Raw genomic sequence first — 27,444 nt, forward strand, 5'->3', positions numbered from 1 at the left:
CCGTCTGCTGTAAAGCTTGCTTTTCCTGTGTGTGTGTGTGTGTATATATATATATATATATATATATATATATATATAAAATGTGTATTTATGATTTTGTTTTTTCTTTCAGATTTGTTAACTATTGATTCTTCTGCGCTTTCACCATGGAATGAGGACTCATCTTCACAAGTGGGTGCAGCAATTTCGCCACCAGTACGACCACCAACACCAGCACGGACACCAACACCTTCAACCTCTGTCAACAGCGCAGCATCAGAGCGTGTTGTCTCAGGTATAATATATATATGTTCACACACACACACACATACATCTATTGATTTTTTTTTCCAAAACAACACTTTAATTTTTCTTCTTTTTTGTCCAGGCAAGAGGAAACGGAGCCAGGAGCATGCTGCTATTTTAAAAGACATGCAGGTGGCTGATATTGAGCAGCAGGAGCTTAACCGGGCACAGAGGGAGCGCCATGTACAAATGGCAATTGAGGAGGCCCGGCTAGCAAGGGAACAGGAAGCGGCCTTAAGGATGCAGGAAAATTCTCAAACGGCTGCATTCAACCAAGCCTTCCTCAATGTCATGGGTATGCTTGCACAGGCGCTGAGTGGCCGGCGAGACCAGAATTCTCAGCCATAACCCATGCAGTACATATTGCAAAAAAATACAAAAAAACAGTTTGCTACACCTTTTAGCATTTTAATGTTTTATATTTTTACATTTTTGTACCTGGTTTTGTACAATAAAAATCCAAAACAGTGGACAAACATGTGTAGTTCATTGCTTTTAGATTAATTTAATATTGTATTTGAATGTACTGTAACAATTGCTACTGAAAGCATATTTACTATAAAAAAAAGGAAAGCAAAACATTATACACGTGGCAGGAGGTGACCAAAAAAAAAAAAAAAATAGATGTATACATATAATATTTGCATGTAAATATTTCTGCCCATTGATGTCTCATTTTTTTTTTTTTTAAACAAACTTTTTATTGTGGTATGGTGATTTGACAGTTCATCAGCACGGGAGGTGAGAAGGCTATCATCAGCACCGAGCATCGTTGCTGACCACACCACCTGATACTGTACACATTCCTTCAGCTTACCAACTTGACATAGCAGGTATACAGTAGCAAGTGCTGTGGTCAGCAGCGATGCTCGGTGGTGATGATAAAGCCTTCTCACCTCCCGTGCTGATGATCGGTCAAATCACCATACCACAATGATTAAAGCACGTTAAAAGAAAAAAAAAAGGGAAGCTAGACATTATACTTGGAACTATTTTTGCTATAGCTTGACAGGAGTCAACTATTCAAGTAACGCATCAGAGCCTCACGTACATCCCTGCCCTCTTCCTCTACAGCCTGTGTCAGTGCCACTACAGGCTCTGGTACAGAAGGTGAATCCCATGAACTCTCATAGGCTTCTCCATGACTCTCACAAAGGTTATGTAGTGCACAACAAGTCTGGACCATAGATTTCACAAGGTCAACTGCACAGTCATTTCTTTTCATAAGGCAACGCCATCTTCCTTTTAATCTACCAAATGCATTTTCTACCACTACACGTGCTCTGGAGATTTTCATGTTGTACACCTGCTGTTCTGTTGTCAGCCGTCCAGTGTTACTGAATGGTTTTATGAGCCACTGCTGCAAGGGATAGGCAGAATCTCCTAGGATGTAGTAGCCAACATTCACACCACCAATGTTTCTAGTGTTAGTTGGTTTGTGTGTTCCACGAATTAACAGATCCCACAGTGTGGACAGTCTCAAAACCCGAGCATCATGCATGCTTTCAGGCAGCCCAGTAAAAACATTCCAGAAGAGTCCCTTTCCATCAACAACACCTTGAAGGATGATGGAGTGCCAGCCTTTACGGTTGAAATAGTCACAGTGATAGTCCTGTGGTGCTATGATGGGTATGTGAGATCCATCAATAGCACCAATGCACTGTGGAAGCCCCCACCTGTTCTCATTGTAGGCAGCTATTTCTTTAAACTTCTCCTGATCTGGAAAACGAATTTGTTCTGGTACCAACAAAATCTCTGCTGCTGCACAGAAATCATGGACACATCGACAAACAGTTGTTATGCTTACACCAAACAGATGTCCAACACTTCTGTACTCAGAGCCAGTTGCGAGCTTCCACAGTGCAATGGCTACTCTCTTCTTTAAAGGAACACAAACACGAAAGTTTGTGTCATGTCTTTCCATCACTGGACGCACTTTGTTGCACAAGTAGGCAAATGTTTCTTCTGACATTCGAAAGTTCTCCAGCCACTGAGTGTTTGTAAAATTGGGAAAAATGACATCCCACCAATCAGAAGCTCGGTTTACAGTCCAAACAGAAGGTCTGTGGCTGGGACTTTGCAGCATAAGGATCTGAAATACACAGAATACTCATTTTAACAAATGATACCACACACACATATAACACACACACATACCACACACACACACATACCACACACACACATACCACACACACACATACCACACACACACATACCACACACACATACCACACACACACATACCACACACACACATACCACACACACACATACCACACACACATACCACACACATACCACACACACACATACCACACACACATACCACACACACACATACCACACACACACATACCACACACACATACCACACACACACATACCACACACACATACCACACACACATACCACACACACACATACCACACACACACATACCACACACACACACCGATTAAATTGGCTACCCTTCAGATGGGCAAGGATAGTGGTGGCTTGGCAGTCCCCAACCCCAGAGTATATTTTCTAGCCTTCCAGGTTCAGCATATGGGGGGCTGGGGTCTTTTGGATCCATTCGTTCTTATTGGTCCCTACTGACTCGCCTCACCCTGTCCTTGTACACCTTGAAGCGGGGTTCTCCAATATGGGGACTCGGTTACCCACACTCGCCTTGATTCGCATGGTGTGGCGCTGTGTCAAGGGGATGTTGCAGATCACGGGTTACCTTCCTCAGACTCCGATTTGGCATAATCGCAACTTTTCGGAACTGTTTCGTCTAGAGGGCGCGGAGATGTGGGAGGCCCATGGTGTATATTTTGTAGCACAATTGTTCAGAGCTGGGGTACTGAAATATATTCAAGACTTACAGAGGGAGTTTGATGTTCCTAGGCACTGTTTCTTTCGCTAACTACAATTGAGACACGCGATGATGGCCCAGGCAGGCTTGGCTTCTTTGACACCCGACACTCACTGCCTGTTGGGTGAGGTGTTTCGGTCTCGGACAAGAAGGGTATGATCTCACAGGTTTATGTCCTTCTGTTGGGATCCGTGCAGGACCCCTCTTCCCTCCCTGCTCGTGCGGGGTGGGAGGGGGGATCTTGGACCCATAGATGGGCAGACGTGGGATCTTTGCCTCTCATCAATCATCGATTTTGGATCGCCTCCAGGGTGCCGAGCAGGGGCCAGTGGATAACACAGGTCAATGCCTCTTTAATCAGGGAAAAGCCATACCAGCATCGAAATGCTCACAAGAAATTTGCCTCGTTATGGCAACCTTGGTTGGATGACCCGGCCTTGGCTCCCCCCAGTTGGTTATGGATCGGCTGCTCATTGGATAGGGTAGCATTTCTTGAGAAGGTCTAGCGTGCAGAGTCCTCCCTTCCTTTCCCCCTCCCCCCAACCTTTAAATTTTCTGCCACTGTTTTCCTTTTTTCCCTTCCCTTCTCCTTTGCACTTAGTACTTCAGGTGGGTTTTTGCTACTTTACGGAGGTGTGTGCTATATTGCTAGATGTTCATGGTCCTATTACTATTGGGAGGGAATAACTGTATGTTTTTATTTATCCTTCTCTTATGCACAGGGGCACATGCTCAGGTTTGTTTACTTGGCTGTAATTTTCACCTGAATGCAATGGTTTATGGATGACGTTTTCCTGTACTGTTGCTGTTATATCCTTTATATATTTGTATTTTTCCGAACACTGGTTCTGTAACTGATTATGTCTACCGTTCATGTTATTTATTCAGTGTACTGTTTATACTCAATAAATATTAAAAAAAATTCAGACCTTTGGTGATTAAATGCAAAAAAATAAATGCTTTTTAGACACTTGGAGACCAAAATAGAGTCATTTTGACCCAAACAAATGTTTCAGGCGGTTGGTGACCAAATGCAGTTATTTTGACTAAAAAGGGCTTTTTAGACACATGGAGACCAAAATAGAGTCATTTTGACCAAAAAAATGTTTTCAGATCACTGGTAACGAAATGCAATTATCTTGTCTAAAACCGGCTTTTTAAGACTCTAAAAGACAAAAATACAGTCATTTTGGCTAAAAAAGTTTTTCAGACCTTTGGTGACCAAACGTAGTTATTTTGACTAAAACGGGCTTTTTAGTCACTTGGAGACCTAAATAGAGTCATTTTGACCAAAAACATTTTTTTAGGCCATTGGTTACCAAATGTAGTTTATCTTGTCTAAAAGCAGTGTTTTAAGACTCTAAAAGACAAAAATAGTCATTTTGGCTAAAAAAAAGGTTTTCAGACCTCTGGTGACCAAATGCATTTATTTTGACTAAAATAGGCTTTTTAGACACTTGGAGACCAAAATAGAGTCATTTTGACCAAAAAATGTTTTCAGATCACTGGTTACGAAATGCAATTATCTTGTCTAAAACCGGCTTTTTAAGACTCTAAAAGACAAAAATACAGTCATTTTGGCTAAAAAAAGTTATTCAGACCTTTGGTGACCAAATGCAGTTATTTTGACTAAAAAAGGCTTTTAAGACACTTGGAGACCAAAATAGAGTCATTTTGACCCAAACAAATGTTTCAGGCGATTGGTTAACAAATGCAATTATCTTGTCCAAAACCGGCTTTTTAAGACTCTAAAAGACGAAAATATAATCATTTTGACTAATTTTTTTTTCAGACCTTTGGTGACCAAATGCAGTTTTTTTGACTAAAAAGGGCTTTTTACACACATGGAGACCAAAATAGAGTCATTTTGACCAAAAAAATGTTTTCAGATCACTGGTAACGAAATGCAATTATCTTGTCTAAAACCGGCTTTTTAGGACTCTAAAAGACAAAAATACAGTCATTTTGGTTAAAAAAAGTTTTTCAGACCTTTGGTGAACAAATGCATTTATTTTGACTAAAAATGACTCTATTTTGATCTCCAAGTGTCTAAAAAGACCCTTTTGGTCAAAATATCTGTATTTGGTAACCAAAGGTCTGAAAAAAATGTAATTTAAATGATTGTATTTTCGTCTATTAGAGTCTTAAAAAGCCGGTTTTTTACAAGATAATTGCATTTGGTAACCAATCGCCTGAAACATTTGTTTGGGTCAAAATTACTCTTTTTTGGTCTCCAAGTGTCTAAAAAGCCTTTTTAGTTAAAATAACTGCATTTGGTCACCCAAGGTCTGAAAAACTTTTTAGCCAAAATGACTGTATTTTTGTCTTTTAGAGTCTTAAAAAGCCGGTTTTAGACAAGATAATTGCATTTCGTAACCAGTGATCTGAAAACATTTTTTTGGTCAAAATAACTCTATTTTGTTCTCCAAGTGTCTAAAAAGACCCTTTTAGTCAAAATAACTGTATTTGGTCACCAAAGGTCTGAAAAAAATATAGTTTAAATTATTGTATTTTCGTCTATTAGAGTCTTAAAAAGCCGGTTTTGGACAAGATAATTGCATTTGGTAACCAATCGCATGAAACATTTGTTTGGGTCAAAATGACTCTTTTTTGGTCTCCAAGTGTCTAAAAAGCTTATTTTAGTCAAAATAAATGCATTTTGTCACCAAAGGTCTGAAAACCTTTTTTTTAGCCAAAATGACTGTATTTTTGTCTTTTAGAGTCTTAAAACACCGCTTTTAGACAAAATAAACTAGTCTTGGTAACCAATGGCCTGAAAAAATGTTTTTGGTCAAAATGACTCTATTTAGGTCTCCAAGTGTCTTAAAAGCCTTTTTTAGTCAAAATAACTACGTTTGGTCAACAAAGGTTCGAAAAACTTTTGTTAGCCAAAATGACTGTATTTTTGTCTTTTAGTGTCTTGAAACACTGCTTTTAGACAAGATAAACGACATTTGGTAACTAATGGTCTGAAAAAATGTTTTTGGTCAAAATGACTCTATTTAGGTTTCCAAGTGTCTAAAAAGCCATTTTTAGTCAAAATAACTACGTTTGGTCACCCAAGGTCTGAAAAACTTTTTTTAGCCAAAATGACTGTATTTTTGTCTTTTAGTCTTAAAAAGCTGGTTTTAGACAAGATAATTGCATTTTGTTACCAGTGATCTGAAAACATTTTTTGGTCAAAATAACTCTATTTTGATCTCCAAGTGTCTAAAAATCTTATTTTAGTCAAAATAAATGTATTTTGTCACCAAAGGTCTGAAAACCTTTATTTAGCCAAAATGACTGTATTTTTGTCTTTTAGAGTCTTAAAATACTGCTTTTAGACAAGATAAACGACATTTGGTAACCAATGGCCTGAAAAAATGTTTTTGGTCAAAATGACTCTATTTAGGTCTCCAAGTGTCTAAAAAGCCATTTTTAGTCAAAATAACTACGTTTGGTCACACAAAGTCTGAAAAACTTTTTTTAAACCAAAATGACTGTATTTTTGTCTTTTAGTCTTAAAAAGCCGGTTTTAGACAAGTTAATTGCATTTCGTTACCAGTGATCTGAAAACATTTTTCTGGTCAAAATGACTCTATTTTGGTCTCCAAGTGTCTAAAAAGACCCTTTTGGTCAAAATAACTGCATTTGGTCACCAAAGGTCTGAAAAACTTTTTTAGCCAAAATGACTGCATTTCTGTCTTTTAGAGTCTTAAAAAGCCGGTTTTAGACAAGATAATTGCATTTCGTAACCAGTGATCTGAAAACATTTTTTTGGTCAAAATGACTCTATTTTGGTCTCAAAGTGTCTAAAAAGCCCTTTTTAGTCAAAATACCTATAATTGGTCACCAAAGGTCTGAAATAAAAAATTAGTCAAAATGACTGTATTTTCGTCTATTAGAGTCTTAAAAAGCCGGTTTTTGACAAGATAATTGCATTTGGTAACCAATCGCCTGAAACATTTGTTTGGGTCAAAATGACTATTTTGGTCTCCAAGTGTTTAAAAAGCCTATTTTAGTCAAAATAAATGCATTTGTTCACCAAAGGTCTGAAAACCTTTTTTTAGCCAAAATGACTGTATTTTTGTCTTTTAGAGTCTTAAAAAGCCGGTTTTAGACAAGATAATTGCATTTCGTATGCAGTGATCTGAAAACATTTTTTTGGTCAAAATGATTCTATTTTGGTCTCCAAGTGTCTAAAAAGCATTTTTTTACTCAAAATAACTGCATTTGGTCACCAAAGGTCTGAAAAACTTTTTTAGCCCAAATGACTGTATTTTTGTCTTTTAGAGTCTAAAAACACTGCTTTTAGACAAGATAAACTACATTTGGTAACCAATGGCCTGAAAAAATGTTTTTGGTCAAAATGACTCTATTTAGGTCTCCAAGTGTCCAAAAATCCCTTTTTAGTCAAAATAAGTGCATTTGGTCACCGAAGGTCTGAAAAAAAATTTAAGTCAAAATGATTGTATTTTTGTCTATTAGAGTCTTAAAAAGCCGGTTTTGGACAAGATAATTGCATTTCGTAACCAGTGATCTGAAAACATCTTTTTGGTCAAAATAACTCTATTTTGGTCTCCAAGTGTCTAAAAAGCCTTTTTTAGTCAAAATAACTGCATTTGGTCACCAAAGGTCTGAAAAACTTTTTTAGCCAAAATGACTGTATTTTTGTCTTTTTAGAGTCTTAAAAAGCCAGTTTTAGACAAGATAATTGCATTTCGTAACCAGTGATCTGAAAACATCTTTTTGGTCAAAATAACTCTATTTTGGTCTCCAAGTGTCTAAAAAGCCTTTTTTAGTCAAAATAACTGCATTTGGTCACCAAAGGTCTGAAATAAAAATTTAGTCAAAATGATTGTATTTTCGTCTATTAGAGTCTTAAAAAGCCGGTTTTAGACAAGATAATTGCATTTCGTATGCAGTGATCTGAAAGCATTTTTTTGGTCAAAATGATTCTATTTTGGTCTCCAAGTGTCTAAAAAGCCTTTTTTAGTCAAAATAACTGCATTTGGTCACCAAAGGTCTGAAAAACCTTTTTAGCCAAAATGACTGTATTTTTGTCTTTTAGAGTTTTAAAAAGCCGGTTTTAGACAAGATAATTGCATTTCGTAACCAGTGATCTGAAAACATCTTTTTGGTCAAAATGACTCTATTTTTGTCTCCAAGTGTCTAAAAAGCCTTTTTTAGTCAAAATAACTACGTTTGGTCACCAAAGGTTTGAAAAACTTTTTGTAGCCAAAATGACTGTATTTTTGTCTTTTAGAGTCTTAAAAAGCCGGTTTTAGACAAGATAATTGCATTTCGTTACCAGTGATCTGAAAACATTTTTTTGGTCAAAATGACTCTATTTTGGTCTCCAAGTGTCTAAAAAGCCCATTTTAGTCAAAATAACTGTATTTGGTCACCAAAGGTCTGAAAAAAAATGTAGTCAAAATGATTGTATTTTCGTCTATTAGAGTCTTAAAAAGCCGGTTTTGGACAAGATAATTGCATTTGGTAACCAATCGCCTGAAACATTTGTTTGGGTCAAAATGACTATTTTGGTCTCCAAGTGTCTAAAAAGCCTATTTTAGTCAAAATAAATGCATTTGTTCACCAAAGGTCTGAAAACCTTTTTTTAGCCAAAATGACTGTATTTTTGTCTTTTAGAGTCTTAAAGAGCTGGTTTTAGACAAGATAATTGCATTTCGTATGCAGTGATCTGAAAACATTTTTTTGGTCAAAATGATTCTATTTTGGTCTCCAAGTGTCTAAAAAGCCTTTTTTAGTCAAAATAACTGCATTTGGTCACCAAAGGGCGGAAAAAAAATGTAGTCAAAATGATTGTATTTTCGTCTGTTAGAGTCTTAAAAAGATGGTTTTGGATAAGATAATTGTATTTGGTAACTAAATCGCCTGAAACATTTGTTTGGGTTCAAACTGACTCTATTTTGGTTTCAGAGTGTCTAAAAGCCTATTTTAGTCAAAATAAATGCATTTGTTTACCAAAGGTCTGAAAACCTTTTTTTTGCCAAAATGACTGTATTTTTGTCTTTTAGAGTCTTAAAAAGCCGGTTTTAGACAAGATAATTGCACTTCGTATGCAGTGATCTGAAAACATTTTTTTGGTCAAAATGACTCTATTTTGGTCTCCAAGTGTCTAAAAAGCCTTTTTTAGTCAAAATAACTGCATTTGGTCACCAAAGGTCTGAAAAACTTTTTTAGCCAAAATTACTGTATTTTTGTCTTTTAGAGTCTTAAAAAACCAGTTTTAGACAAGATAATTGCATTTCGTAACCAGTGATCTGAAAACATTGTTTTGTTCAAAATGACTCTATTTAGGTCTCCAAGTGTCTAAAAAGCCCTTTTTAGTCAAAATAACTACGTTTGGTCACCAAAGGTCTGAAAAACTTTTTTAGCCAAAATGACTGTATTTTTGTCTTTTAGAGTCTTAAAAAGCCGGTTTTAGACAAGATAATTGCATTTTATTACCAGTGATCTGAAAAAAAATTTTTGGTCAAAATGACTCTATTTTGGTCTCCATGTGTCTAAAAAGCCCTTTTTAGTCAAAATAACTGCATTTGGTCACCAAAGGTCTGAAATAAAAATTTAGTCAAAATGACTGTATTTTCGTCTACTAGAGTCTTAAAAAGCCGGTCTTGGACAAGATAATTGCATTTGGTAACCAACCGCCTGAACCATTTGTTTGGATCAAAATGACTCTATTTTGGTCTCCAAGTGTCTAAAAAGCATTTATTTTTTTGCATTTATTCACCAAAGGTCTGAATTTTTTTTAATATTTATTGAGTATAAACAGTACACTGAATAAATAACATGAACGGTAGACATAATCAGTTACAGAAACAGTGTTCGGAAAAATACAAATATATAATGGATATAACAGCAACAGTACAGGAAAGCGTCATCCATAAACCATTGCATTCAGGTGAAAATTACAGCCAAGTAAACAAACCTGAGCATGTGCATAAGAGAAGGATAAATAAAAACATACAGTTATTCCCTCCCAATAGTAATAGGACCATGAACATCTAGCAATATAGCACACACCTCCATAAAGTAGCAAAAACCCACCTGAAGTACTAAGTGCAAAGGAGAAGGGAAGGGAAAAAAGGAAAACAGTGGCAGAAAATTTAAAGGTTGGGGGGAGGGGGAAAGGAAGGGAGGACTCTGCACGCTAGACCTTCTCAAGAAATGCTACCCTATCCAATGAGCAGCCGATCCATAACCAACTGGGGGGAGCCAAGGCCGGGTCATCCAACCAAGGTTGCCATAACGAGGCAAATTTCTTGTGAGCATTTCGATGCTGGTATGGCTTTTCCCTGATTAAAGAGGCATTGACCTGTGTTATCCACTGGCCACTGCTCGGCACCCTGGAGGCGATCCAAAATCGATGATTGATGAGAGGCAAAGATCCCACGTCTGCCCATCTATGGGTCCAAGATCCCCCCTCCCACCCCGCACGAGCAGGGAGGGAAGAGGGGGTCCTGCACGGATCCCAACAGAAGGACATAAACCTGTGAGATCATACCCTTCTTGTCCGAGACCCGAAACACCTCACCCAACAGGCAGTGAGTGTCGGGTGTCAAAGAAGCCAAGCCTGCCTGGGCCATCATCGCGTGTCTCAATTGTAGGTAGCGAAAGAAACAGTGCCTAGGAACATCAAACTCCCTCTGTAAGTCTTGAATATATTTCAGTACCCCAGCTCTGAACAATTGTGCTATAAAATATACACCATGGGCCTCCCACATCTCCGCGCCCTCTAGACGAAACAGTTCCGAAAAGTTGCAATTATGCCAAATCGGAGTCTGAGGAAGGTAACCCGTGATCTGCAACATCCCCTTGACACAGCGCCACACCATACGAATCAAGGAGAGTGTGGGTAACCGAGTCCCCATATTGGAGAACCCCGCTTCAAGGTGTACAAGGACAGGGTGAGGCGAGTCAGCAGAGACCCAATAGGAACGAATGGATCCAAAAGACCCCAGCCCCCCATATGCTGAACCTGGAAGGCTAGAAAATATACTCTGGGGTTGGGGACTGCCAAGCCACCACTATCCTTGCCCATCTGAAGGGTAGCCAATTTAATCCTAGCCACTTTTTAGCACCAGATCAGTTCTCGGAACTGGGAGTCAATCCTATAGAACCATTTCCTGGGTATCCAGATTGTGCAAGACATAAAGAAGTTGAGGAGCCCACACCATCTTAATTAGATTGACTCGCCCAGCCATCGACAAGGGAACTTTGCAGCAGAGGTACAAGGTTCAGTGTGATATACTGGGTAGGATCAGGAGACACCTGGATCCCCAAATATTTGAAGCAGTCAACCACTCGCACTGTGGATGCACAGTCCGGAAAAGGCTGAGTTATGGGATCAAGGGGCATTAAAACTGATTTATCCCAATTTATGGAAAATCCCGACAGGGACCCAAAATAGTCAATAAGGGACATTACCGCCCGCAAGGATTCCCCTGTATCACCTAGGTAGAGCAGTGTGTCATCCGCATAGAGTGAGATAACGTCTGCATGGGAGCCCTTTCTGACCCCCACTATGTCAGGGGAGGACCGAATCCGCGCCGCTAAGGTCTCCAGTGCCATGGCAAACAGCAATGGAGATAGTGGGCAGCCCTGTCTAGTCCCCCTGTGCAAACAGAAGGGTCCAGAAAGCTCCCCTTTCACCCTCAGTCTGGCCGTGGGGGCAGCGTACAGTACCCGCACCCAGTTCAGAAAGTTCTCTCCCACACCAATGCGTTTGAGAACTTCCCATAAGTACACCCATTCAACACTATCGAATGCCTTAGCGGCATTTAGCGAAAAGACTGCCCGGTTCCCAGGGTTGTCTACTGGGATCTGAAGGTTCAGAAATAGTCGGCGGAGATTAAGTGCCGTCGATTTGGTCAGGATAAACCCTGATTGATCCCTATGGACAACCCCCTGGACAACAGAGGACAGCCTAGTGGCCAGTATCTTAGCTAGAATTTTAACATCCGTTGTGAGTAGAGATATGGGCCTTTAGGAATCCGCCAAAAGAAGATCCTTGCCGGGCTTCAGCAGGAAAACAACTATAGCTTCGGACATAGAGGCAGGAAGGTGGCTGTTAGGGATACAAGATTTACGGTTTGAGACAGGGCTGCGAGGTGTTGGCAGATCTCTTCCAATGGTGAGGCTTCTCTTGCAGGCTCTGTCATGGCTGACTTGTACTGTTAGGGATACAAGTGGTAGCCTGATGGCAGAGGAAGGCCCCATGTGTGCCAGAGGGCGGTGCTTAGACGGGAACCCCCAAGGTAAGTGACACAGGCTAACCTGAGGTGCGGAATCTAAGTATCCACCGGTCTTCCCCAGAGCCTCTAGTGGTGAGGATGGATTTTGCTGCGTGTGGATACCAGGTCGCAGTCCTCAGGGTCACCCCACCAAGGGAGAAGCCGGTCAAGATCCGAAGGCAGATAAGCAGACAAGGGAGATCCGAGAGAATGGTCAAACAAGCCGGGGGTCAGGACAGGCAGCAGGTCAACAAGGTCAGGAACAAGCCAAAGGTCAAAATGGATATCAAACAGGTAACAGGAAGCAGGCTTCAGGAACACAGGAAGAGCTGCAGACAAGTCAGCAAAGACACAGTGCTTCTGAGCTGTTTAAATAAGGCAGCCTCTTTGCCAATTACTGCAATTAGTCTGCTCTAGGTTAACCCTTTAGATTGCAGATTCATGACAGCACATCAGTGTGCTCAGGAAGCATTCCTAACATTACCCCCCCCCCCTTAAGGGCAACCTCCGGGTGCCCAACAAACTGCTTTTCTGAGGATGGGCAAGAAAAAACGCCTGGATCAGGTCTGCGGCATGAATGTTACTCTCAGGTTCCCAGGAATTCTCTTCCGGCCCATAACCCTTCTATTTAATAAGGAACTGAAGCTGGTTACCTCTTTTCCGGCAATCAAGTACAGCCTCAACTTCGTACTCCATGTCGCCATCCACCATCACTGGTTCCGGAGGTCCAGGGCTTCTGCCGGGGAAGGCGTCGGGAACCGCGGGTTTTAAAAAAGAGTGGCATGGAACACAGGATGGATCCGTAGGGTCCATCAGGTAAGGATAACTCATAGGACACGGCATTGAGTCTTATTTTAACGGGGAATGGGCCGATAAACCTGGAAGCCAACTTCTTGGATGGGCAGGCCAAGCGCAGGTTAGCTGTGGATAAAAAGACCTGGTCACCTGGTTGGAGAACAGTTCTCCCCTCTTTTTTCCCATCAAAGATTCTTTTGGACGCTATCTGAGCCTTGGCCAAGGTGTCCTGCAGAAGTTTGTTATTACTCGTGAAGAAGTCAATGGTGACCTGAACTGCGGGCACTCTGGAATCAGATGGGACGTCGGGCAGAAAGGAAGGATGAAAACCATAATTGGCAAAGAAGGGAGATTGCCCGGTAACGGAATGTCGTGAATTATTAAAGGCAAATTCCGCAAATGGTAGTAATGCTACCCAGTCGTCCTGGACGAAGGTGGTAAAGCACCGGAGATATTGTTCCAGGGTCTGGTTTGTCCTCTCTGTTTGCCCGTTCGTCTGCGGGTGGTAAGCTGAGGACATAGATAATTCAATTTTTAGTAGCTTACACAAGGCCCTCCAAAAGCGGGACGTGAACTGTACCCCTCTGTCCGAGATAATGTTCGTGGGTACCCCGTGGAGTCGCACGATCTCCCTAATGAAGACTTCTGCAGTTTCTTTTGCAGAGGGGGTACCTTTGAGGGGTAGAAAGTGGGCCATCTTAGTAAGCCGGTCTACAACCACAAAAATGGCAGAGCACCCGGCCGAAGGTGGAAGTTCCAGGATAAAGTCCATGGCGATAGTTTGCCAGGGCCAGTCAGGGATTGGGAGTGGTCTGAGGAGACCCCACGCCTTACTTCTGGTGGTTTTACTCCTGGAGCAAGAAACACAGGAAGACACATAACTTCTGCAGTCTTTTCCCATCTCAGGCCACCAGAAGGTGCATTGCATGAGGTCAAGGGTCCTATGAACACCAAAATGGCCAGCCAGAGGGTGGTCATGGCAGGCAGCTAGAACCGAAACTCTGACTCCCTCCGGGACAAATATTTTGTCCTTAGCCCACAACAAACCATCCTTGCGTGACAGGGGTATCCCAGGTGGACCGGAAATTTTGGCAGAGGCTTGCTCAAGATGGGATTTCAGGCTAGTGAGCAGGAAGTTTTTCTCTGACAGGATAGTGTCAGGTACCAACTCTTCTTTAGTATTATCAAACATCCGGGACAGGGAATCCGGTTTGACATTTTTCGACCCGGGCCAATAGGTGATATGGAACGAGAATCTGGAGAAGAAGAGTGCCCATCGGGCCTGGCGGGGTCTAAGTCGCTTTGCAGATCTTAAGTACTCAAGGTTCTTATGATCGGTAAATATAAGAATCGGGTGTGATGCTCCTTCTAGTAGATATCTCCACTCTTCGAGAGTGGCTTTGATAGCCAGGAGTTCCCGGTCCCCGACATCATAGTTTTTCTCCGCGGGAGAGAGTTTCCGGGAAAAGAAGGCTATTGGGTGAGTTAAGTCTCTAGTTCCCTGTCTTTGGGAGATGACTGCCCCGACCGCAACGTCCAATGCGTCTACCTCCAGGAGATAGGGTAAGGCAGGATCCGGGTGACTTAGGATAGGGGCAGAGGTAAAATGTTTTTTAAGAACCGAGAAGGCGGACTGAGCTTCTGGGGTCCACTGGAAGTGGACGTTCTTCTTAGTAAGGTGAGTAATAGGGGCTATGATGTTAGAGAACCCCTTAATGAACCTCCTATAAAAATTAGTGAAGCCAACGAAGCGCTGTACTCCCTTTTTGTCTGATGGAGGTGGCCAGTCCAGAATTGCAGAGACCTTCTGAGGATCCATCTCTATTCCTTCTGTGGAAATTATTAACCCCAGAAACGGGATGTTCTGCTCAAAAACGCACTTCTCGGCCTTGGCGTAGAGACCATGCTGGCGAAGGCGACCGAGGACATTTCGAACGTGCTCGCGATGCTGCTCTAGGGATGTTGAGAAGATTAGGATGTCATCCAAGTATACGATGATGAAGATATCCAACCAATCCCTGAAGATGTCGTTCACAAAGTGTTGGAACGTGGCAGGAGCATTACAAAGGCCAAATGGCATTACCAGGTATTCAAAATATCCGAATCTAGTGCAGAAAGCAGTCTTCCATTCGTCGCCCTCTCAGATGCACACAAAGTTGTACGCCCCACGAAGATCCAGCTTAGTAAACAGAATGGCAGATCTGAGTCTCTGAAAGAGTTCGGGGACTAGAGGAAGGGGATAACGGTTTTTAATAGTAACTTTATTTAAATCCCTATAATCGATGCAGGGTCGGAGGGTGTGATCCTTCTTCTCTACGAAGAAGATACCTGCCCCTGCTGGAGAGGTAGAGGGACAGATGAACCCCTTCTTCAGACTTTCGTCTACATAGTCCTTTAAGACGTCCAGCTCACGTTCAGAAAGTGGGTAAATCCGGCCGAACGGGATTTCGGCTCCTGGGAGCAAGTCGATGGGGCAGTCATATGGACGGTGGGGGGGCAAGGTCTCTGCTCCCCGTTTGCTGAATACGTCCAGGAAAATATGGTATGCTTTGGGCACCACAGAACATACATCAGGTTCGGATTCAAGACAGAACAGAGTCTTGGGGAATTCAGGAGGAGCGGGTAGACAGGAATTCTTGCAGTAAAGAGATGGGAACTGGATGATGCCTGTGATCCAATTGACTTGCGGGTTATGTGCTTGCAACCACGGTAATCCCAGGACAATGGGAAATAAGGAGGATGTGATAACATCCAGGCTAATCAGTTCCTTATGGCCGGAGGAGGAGACCATAGGAAGGGGAAAAGTTTCTTGGGTCACGGGCCCGGATTTGATGTGGGAGCCATCAGCCAGGAAGATGGTGAGGTCCTGAGTCTTGAGCCGGAGAGGTACGCCATGTTGCAGGGCGAACGAGCGATCAATGAAATAACGGGCAGGCTCCCAAGTCAATGATTGCGGTAACTGGGACGAGTCCTTCCGGAAGCTGTAATGACACAGGAAAGGCTAGGTGGGAGGAACTGGCAACAGATGGTGAGGCCGGCATGAACTTATGGTATTTTGCCGGGCAGGAGCGCACATAGTGTCCAGCTTCACCGCAATACAGGCACAGGTTACCCAACTGGCGACGGCGTCTCTCCTCCGGGGACAAAGCAGGCCGTATGATCCCAAGTTGTATAGGTTCAGGCGTATCTGAGGCGACTCCAGCGGGAGCGGGGTTGGTAAGAGCTGACCCAGCAGAAGAAAAGTATGCAGGATGAGCAACTCGTGGTAGCGTCCAGGCTGGTCTGAACGGCTGCGGAGATCGTTCTTCTCTGCGCTCCCGTAGCCACCAGTCGATTTGAATGGCCTGGGAAATCAAATCTTCCAAGGCATTGGGGACACCTACCCGCGCCAGCTCGTCCTTCAGTCCTTCTGACAAGCCGAGACGGAACTGATACCGGAGTGCTGCTTTGTTCCAGGATGTAACGGAACTGAGGCGGCGGAAGTCAGTGACGTAGTGTTCTACGGGCCTGCGACCCTGCTGAAGAACATGAAGCGCAGCTTCTGCGGTGGAGGATCGCTGCGGGTCATCATAGAGCTGTGCCATGGCCTCAAAAAATTACCGTAAGGAGTTTAATGGGGGCTGCCCTCTTCAAGGAGCCGATGAACCCAGGACTGGGGTTCGCCTAGGAGCAGGGAGATAACAAACCCCACCTTGGTGGTCTCCAAAGAAAAGGTTCGAGGTTGCAGGGAGAAATACAGCTGGCAGGCGTTGCGAAAGGCGCGGAATTTACCGCGATCCCCGGAATATTTTTCGGGAGCAGGAACTCGAGGTTCTGGTGGCAGCATCACTACGGTAGGGCCAGAAGCAGGTGCAGAGAGTGCTGCAGCAGGAGAGGAAGCAGATAATACAGGAGGATCCCCCTGAAGTGTCGTAGAGAGCAGCCTTTCCTCTAGCTGTGTGTAGCCGTCTTGAATTGACTTTACGGTTTGAGATAGGGCTGCGAGGTGTTGGCAGATCTTTTCCAACGGTGAGGCTTCTCTTGCAGGCTCCGTCATGGCTGACTTGTACTGTTAGGGATACAAGTGGTAGCCTGATGGCAGAGGAAGGCCCCACGTGTGCCAGAGGGCGGAGCTTAGACGGGAACCCCCAAGGTAAGTGACACAGGCTAACCTGAGGTGTGGAATCTAAGTATCCACTGGTTTTCGCCAGAGCCTCTAGTGGGGAGGATGGATTTTGCTGCGTGTGGATACCAGGTCGCAGTCCTCAGGGTCGCCCCACCAAGGGAGAAGCCGGTCATGATCCGAAGGCAGATAAGCAGACAAGGGAGATCCGAGAGAATGGTCAAACAAGCCGCGGGTCAGGACGGGCAGCAGGTCAACAAAGTCAGGAACAAGCCAAAGGTCAAAACGGATATCAAATAGGTAACAGGAAGCAGGCTTCAGGAACACAGGAAGAGCTGCAGACAAGTCAGCAAAGACACAGTGCTTCTGAGCTGTTTAAATAAGGCAGCCTGTTTGCCAATTACTGCAATTAGTCTGCTCTAGGTTAACCCTTTAGATTGCAGATTCATGACAGCACATCAGTGTGCTCAGGAAGCATTCCTAACAGCGGCCAATACGGAAGGCTTCGTTATATACCCGCAGCAGCACGGGCACCAACTGTTCAGCGTATCGGCTGTAAACCTCCGACGGGATACCATCAGCCCCCGGAGATTTACCAGGCTTAGTAGATTTCAAGGCCGCATAAAGTTCATTTTCCGTAAGGGGGGCCCCAAGCACAGCCACGTCCCAGGCAGACAGAGAAGGCAAATCGCAGGAAGCCAAAAAAATCGGCAATTTCTCGTGAGTCAGCCGAGATCTTAGAGGAGTAAAGATCAGCATAAAACTTCCCAAGTACTCTCCGTATGTGAGCCGTGGCGTGCCAGAGCACCCCCTGAGGATCCCTAATCTGGGGTATAAATGCCGCAGGCTGCTGCGAGCGAACCAGCATGGCCAACATATGACCCGTGTTTTCTCCCTTCTCAAAATACCTCTGCTGCAAGAATAAGCGCTTGTTTTCAGCCTTTTGAATCGAGACCGACTTGGCCATAGATTGGGCAGCCAGCCACGACCTCTGAGTATCATCTGACGGGTCCCTAACATAAGTTTCCTCCGCTCTAGTCACTGCGTCCAACACAGTATTCTCCCATTGCCTGGTGTCCGTTTTAATGGCATTAACCGTACGTATAAACTGACCTCCCATGAATGCCTTAGCCGCATCCCACACCACCCCCACCTCTGCGGATTCCAAATTGTCAGCAAAAAAGGATGTTAGTTTGGGTGGCAGGGGATGGTAGAAATATCCATGATAAAAGAACGATTAGTAAAGTTGGAAAAAAGGAAAGAACTTCAGGAGGAAAGAGAATTTAGAATGCAACTACAACTTGAGGATATGGAAAACCGGAATAGGCGCAATAACTTAAGGATTTGGGGACTATTGGAGTCCTTGAATGGCCCACAACTGGAAGATTCCGTAAATACCCTATTCAAAAATATTCTGGGGGAAAATTATCCAGGCAAAATAGAGCTTGATAGGATACATAGGATCCAGAGCCCGCAGAAAAAGCCCCAGGAGAAACCAAGGGACGTTATCTGTAAATTGCATTATTATACTCAGAAGGATCTGATTTTGCAAAAAGCCCGGGTTTCCAGGGAGTGGAAGTTGGAGGATATGGACATTTTGATTTTTTTGGATATATTAAGAGAGACACTGCAGAGAAGGGCCATCCTGAAACCTATTCTGGAGTTGTCGAAGAAAAAAGGGTGCACCTATAGATGGGGCTTCCCATTTACAGTGACTTTCTGTAGAGAGGGACGTTTCGTCACTCTACGCAGTTATCAAGAAAGAGAAGCTTTGTTTGATTTTTTAGAAGTGGAGGCCATAGAAGTTCCAAACTGGTTGGGTAGAGTAACAGGTAGTGGGCCTAGGGGCCCTATATGAGCAGGGGTAAGGGGGTGGGAGGAGGGAAGCTGGAGGGGAGAAATCGTTCCCCGGATAGTTGAGTAGGAATTTAGGTTCACCTGCATTTCGGGAAAAAAAAAAAAGAAAGTGAATTTGTTTTTCTGTTTTTTTTGGTTTTCATATTAAAATTGGATGGGTTACATCCTCGTATTATGTATAGCACAAACAAGGGATATCTGGGTTTTATAGAACTGGGTGATTTAACACCCTCGTCTACACTTGGATGGGTGGAGGGGAAAAAAAAAAGGAAGAAAAAGGGAAAGGGGGAATTTTTTTTTTGGACACTATTGGAGTTGGAGAAGAAATTGAGTTCTGCACTTTGGGTTTTTTTTTTTTTTTGGTGGGAGGGGTTTTATTAGTAGATTATTGAAAATAAGGACCTAAAATGTAGGTGCTTGTATCGAGTATGAGACTGGAGGACTCTGGTTAAATAGTGGGAAGGAAGGGGGAAGAGGGAGGGAAGGGAAGGGTAAAGAAATGTATGATGTCTATAGGATGATTTGCCTTAAAAAAGGTTTCTCCCCTTTTTCGTTTCTCTCTTCTCCTTCTTTTTCCTCCTCTCCCTGTGTTCTTCTCCACCTCTTCCCCTTTAGTGAACTGGTTTAATAATGGGAAGGAATAAAATTAATGGGATTCGCACTGAGCTGGGAAGGCCGGAGCATCCCTTGGTAGGAAAAACCCTCACCAATAAACATGTCTCTTAGGGAGGAGGGAAGGGGGGGAGGGGGGAGAAAAAAGGGGAAATTTTTTTTGTTTGTTTGGAAAAATTGGGTGGTATTTCACTCATAGCACAAATAAGAGGGGGGGGTCGATGGTTGACTTAGAATTAATTGGATTTTTTTTTTTTAGAAAACTGGGTGATATTTTACTCACAGCACAAACATGGGGGGGGGGTTGATATAGAATTTTTTTTCTCTTTTTTTCTCTCTTTTCCCCCTCTTTCTTCGTTTCTCCCCAGACTTATGTCAAAGTTGTGTAAACCCTCATGTTGGGATTAAAATAAGAGACTTAAGATGAGCGGTTGACTTATAATTAGAGATTAAGCTAAGAAAGCAAGGCTCTGGAATACTGGGGGTTTAAAACTCTATTGAAATTAGATGCTTGGAAGGGAGACAGAGGGGAGGTTTTGGAATAGGAGAATGAAAGAAGGGGCCCCCGGGGAGGGGGAGGAGGGTATGGGGCATTGAGGGGGGGGAGAGGGGAGGGGGGAGGGGGGAGATGGGAGAAATAATGGCAAGATGGATGTAGGTGGAAAGGGAGAGGGGAGGGAGGAGCAGGAGCTTGGGAGACCGCTTTGGGTATTTTACCCCCAAAAAATTAAGAACACACTAGTGGCAGTAAGATGCCATGTGTTGGAAGGATTTAAATCTGACCTGGGAACCCTATTGGGACAGAGTTTTACTCGTCCCAACTGGGATTGGGACACAGGCGAGTGAAAGAGGGGTTTGGTAAGTGTGAGTGTGTAATAAAGAGTGAGTTTGCTCTTGTTTGTTTTCTTTGGGGTTTTTTGTGTGTGTGTTTTTTTTTTCTCCCTCTCGTCCTTTTCCTCCTCTGTTCGCTTCCCCCCTGCCTCTTAGGTCCCTGAGAGTAGTTAATGGAGGATATCAAGATTGTCTCCCTTAATGTGAAGGGCTTGAATGTACCGGAAAAAAGGCGGATACTTCTGTCAGAGCTCAAACGGGTAAAGGCAAATATAGCATTTATCCAGGAGACTCATTTTAAGTCAGATAAACTCCCGTACTTGAAAAATAATGCATTCCCATATATATACACACCACACGACTAATATGCAAACATAATCTCGAGGGGTATCGATACTAATAGATAGGAAAACTCCATGGCTGTTGGAGGAGAAGCTAAGTGATGATAATGGCAGATTCTTGTTCTTAAAGGGAAAGATAGGGGAAACCCAGTTAACCTTGGCCACTTTATACGCTCCTAATAAACATCAGGATAGGTTTGTAGCTAAAACACTAAACACGCTTAGAAAATTTACACAAGGGCAATTATTGCTAGGAGGCTATTTTAATATGCCTCTGTCTCCAACGGTCGATACCTCTAGGTCTAAATCGACCATTTCTGCAATGGCTTGCAGACGGATGCTGAGGACTCTATACAAGGAACAAATGATAGATGTATGGCGTATTCAACACCCGACGGAAAGGGAATTTACATTTTATTCAAGTCCACATAGGAGTTATTCGAGAATAGATTTCTTTCTGGTCCCCCACACTCATCTCCAAGCGGTTAAATGCACTGATATAGACAACATAACATGGTCAGATCACGCAATGATCTCAAAGATTTATAGTGTCACAACAATTAATTCAATAAAACAGAGATCTTGGAAATTAAACGAGAGTCTTTTGCAGATAGAAGAGGTGAGGGTGGAGGTACAGAAGAAGCTTAGGGACTATTTCGATGTTAACGATCAGCCAGGATGCTCTATAGGAATATTGTGGGAAGCCCATGAATCAGTGATAAGAGGAGTTCTGATTAAGCATGGAGCAAGAATAAAGAAAGAAAGAAATAAACAATTAACAACATTATTAGAGAAACTTAAAATATTAGAAATAGAGCATAAACAGAAAAAGGTAAATAAGACACTAGAGGAACTAGTTATCGTAAGAAAACAAATATCAGATCTACTCCAATATAGAGCTAAGGCTGCAATACAAATATCGAGAAAGGTATCCTATGAATCAGGAAACAAATGTGGAAAGACCTTAGCAAGATCTATTCAGAACCAAAAATTAAGATCTTATATCCCACAGATTGTAACATCAGAGGGTAGTAAGAAGCTGATACCGAAACAAATTTCTGATGAGTTTAGGAATTTTTATTCTCTGTTGTATAATTTACCGGAGACAGGGAAAACACAGAAAGAGATGGATGAGTATTTGATACAAACAGGTCTCCCTAAACTATCGGAAGAAGAACGAGAGGATCTAGAAAAACAAATCTCGTTAGAGGAAATACAATAGACTATAAAAAACATGAAGATAGGCAAAGCACCAGGACCGGATGGATTAACACCACAGTACTTCCATGTATTGTCCCCAATTTTGGGACCATACATGGAAAGACTATTTAATGAGAGAGGTCCAGAGGGGATGTTTGCCAGAGATACTTTGGCAGACTACTTGACGCTGATTCTGAAGGAGGGTAAGGACCCAGCAAATTGCGGAAGTTATAGGCCTATCTCCCTGTTAAATACAGATTTAAAAATCTTCACGAAAATATTAGCTACTAGAATGTCGAGGATCCTTTCGAGGGTAATTCATTTAGATCAAGTAGGATTCATGATGGCAAGAGAAGCGAAAGACAATACTACGAGAGTCCTCAATTTAATCCACATAGTTAATAAAGCAAGGACCCCCTGTGTTATACTGAGCACCGACGCAGAAAAGGCTTTCGATAGAGTTGAGTGGGCCTTTATGCAGTCAGTGCTCAGATATATAGGAGTAGGAGAAGTAATGAGGGAAAGAATCACCAAAGTCTATTCAAATCCGACAGCGAGGGTGAAGGCTAATGGGGTACTCTCAGAACCTTTTTATATAAAGAACGGCACAAGACAAGGATGTCCACTTTCCCCATTGCTCTTCGCTCTAGTACTGGAACCTTTCTTATGTAAAATCCGCATGAATCCGGATATAAGAGGAGTTTCCCAGGGCAAAGAGCAATATAAAATCGCAGCCTATGCGGATGATCTGTTATTTTCCTTGACAGAGCCAGACATCTCACTACCTGTGCTCCTAAAGGAATTTAAACAGTATGGGGACATGTCGAATCTCAAAATAAATTATGGGAAATCGGAAGCGCTGGGAATAGGGGTCTCGGAAGTAAAAATGAAGAGACTAAAAAGTAACTTTGGCTTTATCTGGGTGAAAGAGGCAGTGAAATATTTAGGGACATATATATCAGCAGACCTGTCAAGGTTAGTTGACCTGAATTTGCTCCCTCTGGTCAAGGAGACAAGGAGACTTCTTGACCAATGGGAGGGGGGACTCCAGTCTTGGTTTGGGAGGGGGAACCTAATAAAAACGAACATCTTACCAAAATATTTATATTTGATGCGAGCTCTGCCTATCAAAATATCGAATAGTTTCTTTAAAACCATACATGGAATGTTTACTAGATATATCTGGGCCAAGAAGAAGCCACGCATAGCTCGTAATAGCTTAACTTTGCCTAAGCATATGGGAGGACTTGCGATCCCAGATCTACGTAGATACTATCATGCCATACAGCTAAATAGAATAATAGATTGGTGGCACCATTCGGAAATGAAAATTTGGGTTCAAATAGAACAGGCACAGACTGTTATGGTGCTATCAGAGTCTCCCTAAGACATTAAAAACACACCCGTTGATAGGAAATACTATAAAGATAGGTAATCAGCAATCCCTGAGGCAAAAGTTAACAACAATAGATTTCCCTCTATATCCTATATTGGGGAACCCAAACTTTACCCCAGGACTGGATAGACAGTATTTCAAAAAACTACGAGAATCCGGACAAGTAAGTGTAAAAACTTTTGCGAATCAGAGGAGCTGGCCCTCGATCCCTAATTTAACAGATAGGAACGGACCATTTGGCCTCCCCCTTTGGGAGGCGCTCCAGATACGACATTTCTTGGAGTCGCTCCCAAGGCCGGAGAAATTTGTAAAACCGTTGACAAACTTTGAGAGGCTATGTGAGAAGGGGGAGAGTAGTGGACGTGTCCTCTCTATGCTATATAAAAATGATGAATACCCCAATAGAACAACCAAAATTAAATTGGGTGGTAAAGTGGAAATCAGATTTAAATAGGGATATAACAATAGCACAGGTACAGAGAATATCTAGGTTAACATTCGGGCCAACAAAGTGCACTAAAATTCAGGAAACAAATTATAAGATCTTAACCAGATGGTATAATACACCAGATAAATTACATAAGTGGTATCCCCAGGAATCTGATAGGTGCTGGAGATGTGGGGAGGGAGAGGGTACGTTGTACCATATTTTCTGGAATTGCCCAGATATAAAGAAATACTGGTCGAAGTAGGGGGTATAATTCAGAAAATAACGGATTATAGAATTGAGGGAGATGCAGCCTTTTGCCTCTTGCAGATATCGGGGCTATCAAGGAAGAAATATGAAAGATCGATATTACCTCATATGATGAATGCTGCAAGAGCATGCATACCGCAATACTGGAGGAGGACAAATCCCCCCTCAGTATCTGAATGGGCACGGAAATTAGAGCATATAAATAAAATGGAGGATTTAGTACTTTCCTCACAAAACAAATACGAACAATATAAGGCGATATGGGGTATCTGGAACTTATTTACGACCTCGGATGAGGGGAAACAACTCCTCCACTTAGCACCCTAAAATATGAGCTTGGGGGACTAGACTACAAAGGTTCAGCGTTTTGAAGGCCCTGGTTGAGGGAGGAGAGGGGGAGGGGGGGAGGAGAAAAAATTTATAAAAAATGTTTTTTTTTTGTGAGTGGATGTTTGTCTGATAGTATGAGTGAGGGAAGGGGGGAGGGTAGGGATGGAGGGGAAAAGAGTGGAAAGGAGAAAAGAATAGTGTAGGAGACAGAAAGATGAACTCCATAGCTGTCTTCTCGGAAGACACAATACAGAGGTAGATTAAAGGGGGCAGCAGTGATGTTTGGAGAGGAAGGGAGAGGGAAGAGTGAAAAGGAAGATTGGGTAAGAGCCTTGCGTACGTAACGTAAATGTATATTGATCCATAGAGGGGTCGGATTTGGGGAAGGAGTACTTGACGTAATTGTCCCATTTCTGTAGAAATGATTTCCGTGAGGATGGGGCTGAAAAAAACCTGTTGAGGCGGTCAATGGAAAGAAGTGTGGAAAGCTCTGATCTGACCCGGGAAACTAAGGGGGGAGTCGTGGAGATCCAATTAGTTAGGATTGTCCTTCTGGCCACCAGTAAACAGGTCAGGATCCACAGACGATGTGGCGAGGCAGGGGTGCTAGACCACTTTTGGAGGCGTTTGTCCCAGTAACCGAACAGGAGCAATATAGGGTCTTTGGGTATGTGCCACTTCGTCACTTGAAGGTCAGTACCTGGTCCCAGAATGTCGTGATATAGGGACAGGACCAGAACTTGTGGCAAAGAGAAGGTCTTTCCGCGGAACATAACGGACAATTATGAGCATCCCGAATCGTTTTGTTTAGAGGTACATTAGGCATTCACACAGTATACAGAAGTAAGTGTCGGCATGTATAGGCCCCAAAAATTAGCTCACATGGGTTTACCTGACAGCTAAGTATGTAGTATTTGGAGACAAAGGGGGCACCCAAGATGTGAGACTACTGTGTCCTATGTGGGCGGGACACAGAACCGTTAAGAGACTCGTTGGAAATCCAATTGGTCTCAAATGGTATGAAGGGAGCCACCACAGCCAAAGGAACGATGCTATAAAATACAGGTGAAAGGGGTCATAGAAGACCTCTTAGAACGGCTGTAAAAAAGGGATGCTCAAACCAACTCAGTGAAATTAATAGAAAAAACTTTTTATTATGGATCAGGATTGACACATGGTTATAAAATTACCCCGACTTGGGGACACATTGCAAAAATTCAACAGGTATGTCAAGAAAAATAATTACAGAAAACATACATAACATAAAAACAATGACACACACTCACAAGGCCGGCCTCACACACACTCCAGGAACTCAAACCAGTGGGAACCTTGGCTAACCGCATACATTCCATTCGGAATTTGTGAACGCGGTGAGCTCAAGGATCCACTGGTTGGCATGCCACAGTGTAAAAGTCAAGGAATATATATAATGATGGCCCAATGTGATGACATCAAATAACAAGGGAACATGACCATCTAATATGTTACCGTTGGTACTACTTGATGCTACACGGTTGATATACTAATATCAAAGGAGTCCCAAGCTGGACTATGCAGTACATAGAAAATTCCAAATATTCAACTCAGTAGCAGGCTAGACCATGACACTATGGTGATGAATACCAATAACTCGGAATTTTCAAAGTAATTTCCACCATAAAGAAAAGGGTGTCTAAAGGAGTGTCTGCATACCGGATATATTGGATTTGATATAGAGGATCAGTCCTGTGATGATCAAGAGCAAATATACTTTGGGGGGAGGGGAGGATGGTACAGTTCCTCTTGTATGTGGGGCAGCAATGTCAGGCCGACAATAGTTCCTCTGGGGCAGAGCGTCACTTACAATGTATAAGGAATGGAGGTGCGGGAGCAGGGGAGAGACGCAGTGCAATCTGCATCCTGCGCAGGCTCACACCAGGGTTAGGCTGAATCTTTATAGGGAATGGTATTTGACCATGGGCCAAGTGATGGCCTTCCGCTGGTTGATATATTTTTTTGCTAGGTATCCACAGACAGCCTGGTGGTCACGGCCTTTTCTCTATCCCCTATCGGTATAAAGTTAATGCTCACCATGCACTTGGATCTTAAATCGGTGGGCTTCTGCTGGTTTTCCCAGGTAGCATTAAGATGAAGGCCCGGCATGCAGGTATGGCTCCGGCCAGCCACGAGGAAACGGCGTGTTCCAATTTGGAGACAGGATTTCCGCAGCTTGGATGGACGCTGGAGCGCATCAGTGGCTCTTCCGGGTTGTGCGGGGCCGGCGTGTGACGTCAACGCGTTTCGCGTGCGTGACGCACGCTTTGTCAGGACGTCATTGGATGGTTTAGGAGGTGAATAAATAGGGAAGTGGCGTGATTGGTTAATGCCCACAGGTGGCGGTACTGCAAACACTCCTCCATCTCCACCTCTTATGGCAATTAAAAACCAGATGGACTATCTCCATCTTGTGGTAAAATGTACCTCAGCCATGCCTTGACTTGGCTGAGGTATATAGACGATATGCTCATGGTCTGGGCAGGTACACCACTTGAGCTGGAGCACTTTGTGTCGGAACTTAATGCTAATCAGCGAAACATCCGGTTAACCTATACAGTTGACAGGAAAGTGCTCCCCTTTCTGGACTTAAACATCGAGCTTAAGGACGGGAGACTAACCACTACTACCTTTCGCAAACCAACAGCCGCCAACACACTGTTGAGGGCAGATAGCCATCATCCCACTAGCCTCAAAATGGGGATACCTGTGGGACAGTTTTTCCGCATAAAACGTAACTGCTCATCCGGTGAAGACTATCTACGGGAATCCAGAGAGCTCTATGCGAGATTTCGCGAGAGGGGATACTCACACCGGATGATCAGGAGAGCAAAAAGAAAAGCGGCAGAAAGGGAAAGA

At 43.0% G+C, this 27,444-nt stretch overlaps 1 protein-coding gene across 1 annotated transcript; it reads right to left on the reverse strand.

The window, feature by feature from the left end:
* Window positions 1-1,300: 1,300 nt before the first annotated feature.
* LOC309558670 (uncharacterized protein) lies at window positions 1,301-26,694 on the reverse strand (the record flags this gene model as incomplete). The annotated part of the gene is made up of 2 exons (XM_082261730.1): window positions 1,301-2,377; window positions 26,623-26,694. The coding sequence occupies 2 exons, from the start codon at window positions 26,692-26,694 to the stop codon at window positions 1,301-1,303; spliced, it is 1,149 nt and encodes a 382-aa protein (XP_082117856.1).
* Window positions 26,695-27,444: the final 750 nt, after the last annotated feature.

Source organism: Pelophylax lessonae, assembly GCF_965119305.1.
Source record: "Pelophylax lessonae genome assembly, chromosome: 6".
In the NCBI taxonomy this organism is placed as follows: Eukaryota; Metazoa; Chordata; class Amphibia; order Anura; family Ranidae; genus Pelophylax; species Pelophylax lessonae.